Genomic DNA, 13,016 nt, shown 5'->3' on the forward strand with positions numbered 1-13,016 from the left:
CCACACAGTTAGCCACTCCCACATAGGAGGAGCTCACATCCTGTACAAGAAGAGTTATCAATAAATATCAATATCCAGCATGCTGGTGTACTGGTGTGGTCTGCACGCTCTCTCAATACTGAGTACAACAAACTCTATTTTAAACACTTACCTTCAAATTAGGATGAAAAGTCTTCAACCTGAAGCATTACATCTCTTCATTTCATTGAACTGCATCGGACAAATCCAAATTTACACATGTGATGGAATGACTAGCAGAAATTCCATGAAATACAACTAATAAAGAACATAATACAATCTAATAAACCATAATTTGCAAGTGTCAACATATGCATATCCCAAATACAGCATGCTGTGTTGAAGGAAATGCACCATATGTTTGCAGTAGAAATCATCAGGAAAATCCAATGAAATGTCCCTGTCCAAATTCAATTAAATACACCATGAAAATGCAATGACAGGCAATATGCAGGTGTAATGAAATGCTCTATAGGACTTCAATGAAACATCCCACCCAAAGAAATCCAATAAAAATCATAATGCAATCTCCAGTGAATTGTACCTAACGAATCCAGTGAGACAGACAATGCAAAGCTAAATCTATTCAGTTAACACCATATCAAACTTTTATAATGCACTGCGCAAAACTATTGAATGTGCTGTGCAAATTATTCATGTACACCCACATACAATGCAATTTCTTTGCAATACATTGTGCAAGACCATTCCAATGCACTGTGCAAAGTATTGCCACACACTTGCATTCTATGCAGTTCCTTTGCAATGCATTGTGCAATTCATTTGCAAGTATGCATTGTAATTCGATTGCCCACGGCAGCAAATTTATTCCAATGTACTTTATGAATCTACCATTGTGAGCTGTGCAAATAAAACAACTTACACTGTGCTGGAGCTTCATAGCATAACTTAGTAATCACACCATGAACACCATGGTTTTCAAATAAAAATTCAATGTGAATTATTTTTAATGTGAGACTTGACGTGGGACTCTAACATTTCTCTCAAGTGAGGCCAACTGTATGACAGTGATAAAAATCACATTAACTAAGGTGATTGGGATTGAAAATAAAATGAAAACTGTGCCCTACAGTGAATTCTATTAATATTATTTTAGGTACTTTTTTCAGCTTACAGGTGGTAATATCTGGTGTCATTGGGATACGAAACTATACCCAAGCTATTACTCCCCTCAGGTGTTGAACAAGGGGATGCCACAGTAGCGTAACGGTTGGCATATTATTACAGCTTGGGCGTCGGAGTTCGGAGTTCAATTCCGGTGTCCTCCATTATAAAGTTTGTATATTCTTCCCATGAACATGTGGGTTTACTCCAGTCCAGGTGCTCCAATTCCCTCCTACAGTCCAAAGATGTACCAGTTAGAGAGTTAATTGGTCATTGTAAATTGTCCTGTGATTGAGGCCCTTTATTGGTTGGGTCAACCATGGATGGTGCGTCCCAGCTGTCCACATGATACACAAGCCAGGGCAGTTTGATATGGAGAGCAATCTGTTGCCCAAGTAGCAGACTCCCCCTTTCCATGCAGCTGATGAATCCAAAGGGACGGCAGAGACTGAAACCGTTTGGCATCATCGGTGTTGCTGGGGTTGCCAGTCAGCGTTGAACTCAACTTAGGACTACCTTAAGGACTCCAGCTCTGGAATTTTCTTTGCAGTTTACTCCTGAAGTCTTCCCCATGAGTGGCCATAGCCACCGAGCAGCCAAGGTTTGAGATGAGAATTTTCCTTCTCCTAGATGAGTTGCTGACCACGGCTGATGAGCCCTACCTGTCCGAAGCAAATAGTTTTAAGGCGCCAGTGCCTATGATTAGGCTAGAGTTATAGGAGAGTTGCTGGGCAGCGCAGCTCATTGGGACCTGTTCCATACTGTATCTCTAACTGAAATATATTACAACAATGCTGGATCCTAAACTGAGGCATGGGTGAACTGAAGGAAATGCTGATAGTAGGTGAAAAAGGAGTAAATAACAGAGCTTTAGGAGAGATGGAGGTAAAGTCTGATGGAAATACTTGGATCAAAGGAGGAGATAGAAAGAAAGTTAGTAGAGAAATAAAGCAATGTAGCACAGAACCAATCCTTTCAACCAGCATCCTCCATGCCAACCAAGATGCCCGCAGTTGGCTTGTATCTCACTAAACCTTTCCCATCCATGTACCTGTCCGTGTCTGTTAAATGTTATTGAAGCTAGATTCTGGCTGCTTCCCCTATCCCCTTCCTTTCCAGTCCTGCTGAAGGGTCTTGGTCCAAAACGTTGACTGCTTATGTTCTGTTCCATGGATGCTGCCCATCCTGCTGAGTTCCTCCAGCATTTTGTGTGTGTTGCACTAGATTTCCAGCACCTGCAGAATCTATTGTTATTGTGCCTCCCTCACCCACTTCTCCTGTCAGTTCGTACCATACACACACATTACCCTTCGTGCGGGAAGTTGCCCCCCAGGTTCCTTTCAAATCTTTTCTCCTCAACTTAGACCTATACCCTCTAGTTTTTGATTCCCTTTCTCTGGGGAGAAAGACCGTATGCATTCACTGTGTCGGTGTCCCAATCAGAGATCCCTGAAGCAGAGAGGAATATAGAAGTAAAGTTAACGGCAGACATCTTAATCTAAGGAGAAGGGTTGAGATACAACTTTTAAAATAACTCTAGTTAACAGGAAAGGATGATTTTTTTTGAGTAAAGTGTGGCCTGTGAGATCTGGACTACCAGACAGTTGCAGAGAATCAGCCATTTTGAGAAGCTGGAGGGGTGGAAATTGGAGCAGAAAAGAATTCTGTAAAATGTTGCCTTGCGCCTGGCACTGATGCTCTACAGCCCTAGGCTGAGGAAATCTCTTTATAGTGCTGGAATGTTAATTATTGCCTTTTGTTCTAGTTTTCGGCAGTTTCATTTTAATAGCTCCTGGAATGAATAATAAAAGCAAAGGCTTGAATTTACATAGCACCTTCCACGGCCTCAGCTCATCCCAACATATCTTACAGCCAGTGAAGTACTTTTGGAGAGATGGCATTGTTGCCATGGCAACATACACACAGCAAGTTTCCATCGGACAGCAAAACAATTTACATTTTATTTTTATGACATTGATTGAGAGATGCTGTAGATGGTAGAAAAAAGAAACCGATCTTTTGTATTTGTGCCATTTGATCAGTTAAGTTCATGATCCTTGAAGTTTAAAGTAGAGAGGGCAAGGCTCCTTCACCAGAGTAGATCTCCTTTTGTACCAACATGAACCATTGCCTTTGGTTTTGTACCCAGCTCATAAGGCATGGGTTAAATCATCAGCCCATCATTTCCATATAGGTGCATCAATACTTGGAATAGGTCTGCTATAAACTCCTATGTGGCGCAAAGATTCTGAAGGGAGGCATTATTACCTAAAACTGTGGCAACATAATGTAAAAAACAGAAAACCCAGGAGATACTCAGCTGGTTGGGCAGCATCCGCAAAGAGAGGAACGTTGATGATTCAGCTCAATGACTTTTATCTCTCTCCACTGATTGTTCAATGCCATTTCTAGTACACAAGTGTAAAGGAGAACAAAATAATTGTTACTCCAGATCCAATGCAGCACAAATGAAAGAACAATATAATAAGATAAATAACACAATATTAAAATAAAACATAATAAATGTACATAAATAACACACACAAAATGCTGGAGGAACTCAGCAGGCCAGGCAATCTATACGTAGGTAGATTGTATGCTCACAAAGTGACACTAGGCACGGAATGTCTGTACATAAGGTGACTCTGACAGGAATTGAAAAAGTAGTGGTGGTTGTGAGTGTAGAGGGGCGGGTTAGTAGGTTGAGGTGCTGACCAGCTTCACTGCACGGGGGAAAGTGCCTGTTTTTAAGTCTGGTGGTCCTGGCACGGATGCTACGTAGCCTCCTCCCTGATGAGAATGGGACAAACAGCCCATGAGAAGAGGAGTGTGATCCTTCATGACACTGCCTGACATGATTGTTTCCAATATATTTGTATTTTTTCCCTTCAGATTTCCAGTATTTGCTATGTTTTGCTTGTGGTAGCATGTTTGCTTCACATATGAGTGTGGTGGTGTAATGGTTAGTATGACAACGAGTAAGGCAGTATTGATTTAACTTGGATCTCTGCACTGATGGATCTGGAGAGCCATCTCATTCAAGTAATAAATAGACGATTCTCAGAACTCATTGATTGGATACCAGCTTTATTTCACAAATGATCCCCACTGTATAATTCACAAGTTACAGAATTAATAATAATAATAATAACTTATTTATAGAGCACTCTCCATACAAACCATGTAGTTCAACTTGCTTTATTATGGAATGAAGTTCAATCATGAAAATAAAAGACAAAATGATGTTAGCTAAAAGCAAGGTTGAATGAGTCGGTTTTGAGCTGGCAATGTTTAAAAGTGTCAATTGAGTCTGCATCCCTCATGGTTTTAGGTATTGAGTTCCACAGTTTGAAAAAATAGCTGACCTGCCAATTATCTTTTGAGGGAGATTGTTTAAGTTTAAGAGACTGGCCGAAGAAGAGCAGAGATCTCAAGTGGAATTAGAAAACAAAAGTGATTCTGTGGTGTATTCCTGTCCCAGACCATTGAGAGCTTTAAAAACAAGTAAGAGAACTTTAAAATCAATTATGATTTTAGATACAGGAAGCCAATGCAGAATAGTTTGGATGGGAGTGATACACTCCCTCATCCTGGTTTTAGTTAGTGTCGTTATGAAAGCTGAAATTCTGAATTGCCATTAAAAGACGAAGCACCCTAAGCCAGTATCATTGCTTTGAAAAATGCTAGTGCATCTATTATTGTCCAATGATACCAGGAAAATAGGATTTTATTTGTATGTAATTTTTTTTTTGGTATCAAATTGATCTATTTGCAAAGAAGCATTCAGTAACCTTACAGGATTCTGCTGAAATTTGTAAAAACAATCTACACAAAGAGTATCTCAATTCGATGAATTTGCATAAATTGTGTGTGTATGTGTGTGTGTGTGTGTGTGTGTGTGTGTGTATTAAATATCTATTTACTTATCTATATACTGTCTTTGTCTTTTAGTTACATATTTGTGTGCAGTGTCTGTATGAAGTGTGTATATGTGGGCTGCTATTTCATTCCTTGTTTGAATCTAATGTGCGTGTATAGTTCTGTATCTGTATAAGACATGCATATGTATACTGCATCTTTATGGATTGAGCTTATAATCATTTTTCAACCACAGTGCAGTTGAATTGTAGCCTAACAGCAAAAGCCCAGCTCATTCTATTTGAACTTTTATCCTTACGTTATTCCAATGTTTGTCACAAAGGCCGCCCTGTTGAATTTTCCTCGTGCTCCCTCTCCTCCTGCTTTGCTCGCTTCATCATCAGGTTCCCTTTGCAGCACTTTGCGATCTTAATCAACAACAATTTCTGAGTTTCAATCAGCCATCCTTCCTAGAAAGGAGCAAAACGACAATGCATGTTACTACGGTTCTGGTGATTCGACAATTACTTTCAGTCATGCCACTGAGTGTGAGTGGAAAAGGGTCATCACTGTTGGACATAGTTGGCCACCATGGTAAACATTCTGTTTGGATGCATAACAGTTTTCTATGACCGTAGGATCATAAGATATTGGAGCAAAATTAGGCCATTTCATCATGGCTGATCCATTTCCCTCTCAGCCTAAATTTCATGCCTTCTCCTTGTCTCCCTTCATGCCCTGACTAATTAAAAATCTATCAACATCTGCCTTAAATAACCCTCCACAGATTCACCACTCTCTGGCTAAAGAAATTCCTCATCTCCATTCTAAATGGGCATCCCTCTATCCTGAGACTGCATCCTCAGGTCTTAGACTCCCCCGTCATAGGAAGCATCCTCTCCACATTCACTCTATCAAGCCCTTTCGACATTCAATAGGTTTCAATAAGATCACCACTCATTCCTCTGAATCCAAGTGAGTACAGGCTCAGAGACACCAAACACTCCTCATATGATAAACTTGCCTATTATTACTGATGAGACCCGAAGCCAGGAGATAGAACAAAGACCGGACAAAAAATAACTCTTTATTCAGTATAATCACTCAGCAACAAAAATCTCAAAGTTCAGCAGTACATCCCAAAGCATGATTATTTAAATAGGTTACTCAGCAGCATTCAAGATGTTGATAGGAACAATGACTAATTAGTGAAAGTCAGCCTGGGATTGGTTGTCAACTGACCAATTGGCATTGGTTGTTTCAGCTTGTTGTCAGGAGAAAGCGCTTCTGGTATCCCAAAGTAGCTCAAGATCTGCAGCAGCTCTTGCATGATAGACCCTGTCATTGTTCTGGCCATTTGGAACAGGCTTCAACCAGGACAAGGTAGGTACACCCATTGATTGGCCAGCAAATTCAATGCCTACTCAACTCCAAGATCTGGTAGCATAAGGCCATGATTATGGATCAGCTGTACTTGGATTACTTGCTGCCATACAGCACTGAACACATTGCTTGCATGCGGATGTGATATCTTCATCTATGCCTGGCCAGTAAATAAAGCTTCTTGCTAGGGCTTTTGTTTGATTGATGTCTGGATGACCATGGTGTATTTGGGTTGAAATATTCATGGAATTACAATTATGTCTCCAAACATTAGGTAGGAGTCCACAGTTGAGAGCAACGTATGATGTTGGTAAGAGGGTACAACATCTTCCTCAACCCTGATTGCCAACGACCTGTCTGGAGATAAGCCATTTTTGCTTTCATTGTGTTGACCATGACCAGAAGGCCTTTAGCAGCATCCGATACAGCCTGGTGGATTTTGCAATCAACTGAAATCATGGCCATGATTGAATTTTTGGTTTCAATAACCTGCTGATGCGTGAGTCTGAAGAGGGCATCCTCTTGGTTTGATGTGTACTTGATTTCAAAATCATAGGCTAATGATATTGTTGCAAACCTTCGTAGATGTATACACTAAGATGCCCTTTGTAGTACTGAAAATGGACAACAGTGGCTTGTGTTCAGGAAGGAGAGTGAAGCATCTGCTTTAAAGCATCTTGTGGAATTTCATCACAAGGAAGATGATTCCCTGGATTCTTTTTAATTTGTCCATAGTTCCTTTCTGCTGTGGTCAGTAATCTGGCTGCATGCCTTAAAGCCCTTTTGGAACCAACAGGATATGACCGCACTGACACCCACTCAATGAAACTCAGCCTGGGATTGGTTGTCAGCTGACCAATAGGCATTGGTTGTCCCTTCCCCCCCCCCCCCCCCCGGTAACTTTAGTTCATGTAACAATAATGAACCAAATCAAACCAAGGATAGGTTGAGTGGGGTAGGCTTTTCTTTTTGAGGTGAAGGAGGATGAGAGGTGACTTGATAGAGGTGTACAAGATGGTAAGAAGCATAGATAGAGTAGACAGTCAGAGACTTTTTCCCAGGGCAGAAATGGCTAGTACACGAGGACACTATTTTAAGGTGAGTGGGGGTAAGTATGGAGGGATGTCAGAGGCAGGTTTTTACATAGAATGTGGTTGGGTGCGTGGAACAACCTGACAGGGATGATGGTAGAGGCAGATACATTAGGGACATTTAAGAAGCTCTCAGACAGGCAAACAGATGATAGAAAGTGGGAGGCTATGTAGAAGGAAAGTGTTATATTGATTTGGTAGGTTATAAGGTCAGCACAACATTGTCATGGAGTCATAGAAAAGAACAGCACAGAAATTAGCTTTTTGGCCCATCTAGTCTATGCTAATCCATTTCAACTGCCTACTCCCATCAACTTGCACTGGGACCATAGCCCTCCATACCCCTACTATCCATGTACCTAACCAAACTTCTCTTAAACATTGAAATCGAGCTTGCATGCACCACTTGTGCTGGCAGCTCATTTCACACTCTCATTAAACTTCTCATCTTTCACCCTTTACCCATGACTTCTAGTTGTAGTCCCATCCAATCTCAGTTGAAAAAAAGCCTGCTTGCATTTACCCTATCTATACCCCTCATAATTTTGTATACCTCAATGAAATCTCCTCTCAGTCTTTTATGCTCCAGGGTATAAAGTCCTAACCTGTTCAAACTTCCCTTATAACTCAGTTATAATATTCCATGTTCTATGTTCAAGCCAAAAAACTGACTGACCACTGAGAAATACCCAAATAGCTGAGGATAAGTTGGCTGCCAATTTCAATTCCATTATTCAGGGCAGAGGCGCTCACCATCTCTCGCTGATGTGGATGTAGTCCATCAGTTCAGCATTACAGTGAGTGGCAAGTCCACTCCATGGTATCTATCTGTTTTATTTTTTATTGCTTTTTGTCTTCCAGTACACAGTAGGAGAACAGATTGTATGTGCACAAGTGAGAAAGATTGATGGTGACAGGCATTCTCGGTTGCATATTGTTGTATCCATGATGCCTTCTTTCAGCATGAAAATGACCCAGTTAGCCAAACATAAATATAACTAGATGCAGCAATGAGATGAGATTTGCGTAATGATTAATATTGGAGGCACACACAGAAAATGCTGCTGGAACTCAGCAGGTCAGACAGCAACCAACAGTCAACATTTCGGGCTGACCTCCAAGGAGACCTTGTTGTGGTTTTGAGCCTTGCGTGCCTCAGTGACCCAGAGATCTACTTTGTCTGGAGTTGGGGCTATATGCTTTGGCTCTTGTAGGTCACTCCTGCCAAACAGGTCAGAGGATAGAAGACAGTTAAGAGTGGTCTACTGGTCCTTCAAGTTTGGGGGTCCAGCTCAGGGCTAACAACCCTGACTGGTAAAACAAAATAGTTATGGAAACAGCAATGAAGAATCCTTCTACATCTGAGTGCGATGGTATTCCCGAGTCTTCACCCAGGACTTGCATGACTGACAATAGTGAAAACTGACAGAAAGCTACTGGCACAATAAGGGAAGCAGTGAACACTGTCAGAGATGAAGGATATTCATTGTTGCCCTAAACACCAGTAGCAAAATGGGCAGTAAGTAGGTAAGTTTTGGACTGAGATCCGGAAGTTAGGATTGGTGGATCTTGGCCCAAAATATCAACTCTTTATTCCTTTCCATGCATGCTGCCAGACACGCTGAGTTCTTCCAGCATTCTGTGTGTGTTACCCCAGATTTCTAGCATCTGTAGATCTCTTGTGTTTCTAATATTGGAGGTAAAGAATAGTATGGTATTGTTGTGGTTAGTGTAATGCTATTACAGCACCAGCCACCTGGTTTCCATTGCTGCTGTCGATTTGGAGCTTGTATGTCTGTCCCGTGACTACCTGGCTTTCCTCTGAGTACACCAGATTTCTCCCATATTCCAAAGATATATGGGCTAGCAGATTAATTGGTCACATGGGTACAACTGGGAAGCATAAACTCATCGGGCTGGAAGGTCCTGTATCGTGCTGTAACTCTAAATAACAAAATAAAACTTGAGTTGAAATGCATACTGTTATTGTTACTGGTGGAGGAAAAACACCTTTTATTCTATTTGGGTAGCCTGCAGCCTGATGGCATGAACATCAATTTCTCGAAATTCCGGTATTGCTCCCTTCCCCCTTCACCATTCCCCCTTCCTGTTTCTCTCTCTCACCTTATCTCCTTACCTGCACATCTCCTCCCTCTGGCGCTCCTCCCCCTTCCATTTCTTCCATGGCCTACTGTCCTCTCCTATCAGATCCTCCCTTCTCCAGCCCTTTATCTCCTTCGCCAACCAACTTCCCAGCTCTTTACTTCACCCCCTCCCCCTCCCAGTTTCACTAATCACCTGCCACCTTATATGTCTTCCTTCCCTCTGCCCACATTCTTATTCTGACTTCTTTTCCCCTCCTGTCCATTTCTGTTGGAGGATCTCGGCCCAAGACATCAACTGTTTATTCCCATCCACAGATGCTGCCTGACCTGCTGAGTTCCTCCAGCATTTTGTGTGTGTTACTCTGATTCAATATTATCTGGTAAGATTAATGAATGGGTTATATTGGTAACGGTTTGGGTAGAGTATAGAACAGGACAGATTGATCTGATTTTAGGTAGTGTATAGAGCAAGAGGCATGACGGGGCATGAGTGTTAGTCAGGCGTCGGACTCAGAGTTCGAGCCGCAGGGTCCTGTCGTCAGCTAGTCTTGTACGTCAATACCAAAGCTCGAAGCCCAAAGGTCAATCGCACTTTGGGAAGTTATTGCCCGATGGCTGAAACCTGGATGCCCCAAGGCCTGTAATGAAATTGGAGTGTGTGTGTGTGTGTGTGTGTGTGTGTGTGTGTGTGTGTCTGCGTGTGTGTGTGTGTGTGTGTGTGTGTGTGTGTGTGTGTGAGAGAGAGAGAGATAGAGAGATAGATAGAGGACAGGGGTTTGTTTTGTTGTTTTGTTTTATTCTGTGTTGTTCTGCCAAGGATTATGGGTACGTTATGTTAGCGCTCAAAGGTGTGATGAAACTTGTGGGCTGCCCCAGCACCTCCTTAGGTATGTTGGTTGTTAATGCAAATGATACATTTCACTGCAGGTTTTAATATATCTGTGATAAAATAAATGTGACCCTGAATCTAGACTGGGTTAGATTGAACAATGAAAAGTGGATTGTTTGGCATTTTGAAAATGAATTGGATAGAATAGGTCAGAATCAAGATCATGTTTAACATCAGCAGCATAAGTTGCAAAATTTGTTGTTTTGTGGCAGCAGTACATTGCAATACATAGTAATAAACATCTATAAATTACAATAAGAAACATATGTTAAAAATTACATTAAGTAAGTAGTGGAAGGAGAGAGAAATAAAATGAAACAGTGAAGTTATGGGAGAGTACAGGAACCATGGTGTAGAAAAACTGTAATAAATCTACCAAGAGGAAAAGAAAAGTTTACAAAAGGTTCAGAGAGCTAGGTAATATTAAAGATCTAGAAGATTATAAGGCTAACAGGAGGGAGCTTAAGAAGGAAATTAGGAGAGCCAGAAGGGGCCATGAGAAGGTCTTGGTGGGCAGGATTAAGGAAAACCCCAAGGCATTCTACAAGGATGTGAAGAGCAAGAGAATAAGATGTGAAAGATTAGGACCTATCAAGTGTGACAATGGGAAAGTGTGTATGGAACCGGAGGAAATAGCAGAGGTACTTAAGAATACTTTACTTCAGTATTCACTATGGAGAAAGATCTTGGTGATTGCAGTGATGACTTGCAGCGACTGAAAAGCTTGATCATGTAGATATTAAGAAAGAGGATGTGCTAGAGCTTTTGGAAAGCATCAAGTTGGATAGGACGCCAGGACCAGATGAGATGCACCCTAGGCTACCGTGAGAGGCAAGGGAGGAGATTACTGAGCGTCTGGCAATGATCTTTGCATCATCAATGGGGACCGGAGAGGTTCCAGAGGATTGGAGGGTTGCAGATGTCGTTCCTTTATTCAAGAAAGGAAGTAGAGATAGCCCAGGAAATTATAAATCAGTGAGTCTTACTTCAGTGGTTGGTAAGATGATGGAGAAGATCCTGAGAGGCAGGATTTATGAATATTTGGAGAGGTATAGTAATAGGCATCTGTTAGTCTCGTGAGACCATGGATTTGCGACTTGGAAACCTTCCAAGGCGCAGGCCTGGGCAAGGTTGTATGGAAGACCGGCAGTTGCCCATGCTGCAAGTCTCCCCTCTCCACGCCACTGATGTTGTCCAAGGGAAGGGAACTAGGGCCGATACAGCTGGAGGGGTATAATATAATTAGGAATAGTCCGCATGGCTTTGTCAATGGCAGGTTATGGCTTAAGAGCCTGATTGAGTATTTTGAGGATGTGACTAAACACATTGATAAAGGAAGAGCAGTAGATATAGTGCATATGGATTTCAGCAAGGCATTTGATAAGGTACCCCATACAATGCTTATTGAGAAAGTAAGGAGGCATAGGATCCAAGGGGCCATTGCTTTGTGGATCTAGAACCACAGAAGGCAAAGACCAGTTGTAGACGGGTCATATTTTGCCTGGAGGTCGGTGACCAGTGGTGTTCCTCCGGGATCTGTTCTGGGACCATTACTCTTCGTGATTTTATAAATGACCTGGATGAGGAAGTGGAGGGATGGGTTAGTAAGTTTGCTGATGACACAAAGGTTGGAGGTGTTGTGGAAAGTATGGAGGGCTGTCAGAGGTTACATCGGGACATTGATAGGATCCAAAACTGGGCAGAGAAGTGGCAGATGCAGTTCAACCCAGATAAGTGTGAAGTGGTTCATTTTGGTAGGTCAAATATGATGGCAGAATATAGTATTAATGGTAAGACTCTTGGTAGTGTGGAGGATCAGAGAGATCTTGGGGTCCAAGTCCATAGGACGTTCAAAGCAGCTGCGCAGGTTGACTCTGTGGTTAAGATCTCTTAGGTTTCCAAACTCAGAAAATACTTCATTTTTACAGCCCTTTTGCAACTAATCACTAACTAATTATTTTATTTTATCTGCCTCACAAAGCATTCTGTACAATACAGTTTAGATTTCATTTACTTTAGGCAGATCTAAGAATGCACTTTCCCACCACTGCAAATATACTGTCATGAGCTATGTAAGCCTAAGCACCTGTATTTGTTAATTGTTGTCTCTTGTAGAGTCATTAAGGCCTTGTGCTTTCTGCTTAATCTTGTCAAATTTATTTTCACTGGCATTGGTTTTCAGAGTACTGTGATTATTTAAACAAACACCAGATTAGCGCTAATCTCAGGGTTTTTGTGTTTTGAGAATGATTCATCTCATAGTATTGGTAGGTCAAACCACCAATTTTCTGTGGGAATTCCTATGAATAAATTTTGGTTTCTGTCTCTACATGGGAATCTGCCATTCCTCCACAGTTCTTTCGTCTGTCAGCACACACCATGACAATAGAGGCCATTTTATTAGGTATGCCTGTACATCTGCTTGTTAATGCAAATATCTAATCAGCTAATCATGTGGCAGCAACTCAATGCATAAAAGCACACAGACATGGTCAAGAGGTTCAATTGCTGTTCAGATGAAACATCAGAATGGGGAAGAAATGTGAT

The 13,016-nt window shown here is 41.6% G+C and overlaps 1 protein-coding gene across 1 annotated transcript in view; it reads right to left on the reverse strand.

Moving 5' to 3' along the window:
* Positions 1–5,262: 5,262 nt before the first annotated feature.
* si:dkey-288a3.2 (protein phosphatase 1 regulatory subunit 37) overlaps positions 5,263–13,016 on the reverse strand; it is a 244,333-nt gene continuing 236,579 nt past the window's right edge. Inside the window, exon 9 of the mRNA XM_063057338.1 lies at positions 5,263–5,471. Within this exon, the coding sequence (XP_062913408.1) occupies positions 5,337–5,471 (135 nt within the window). The 3' untranslated portion in view covers positions 5,263–5,336. The remainder of the gene's footprint in view (positions 5,472–13,016) is intronic.

Source organism: Mobula hypostoma, chromosome 1, assembly GCF_963921235.1.
Source record: "Mobula hypostoma chromosome 1, sMobHyp1.1, whole genome shotgun sequence".
NCBI classification, from domain to species: domain Eukaryota; kingdom Metazoa; phylum Chordata; class Chondrichthyes; order Myliobatiformes; family Myliobatidae; genus Mobula; species Mobula hypostoma.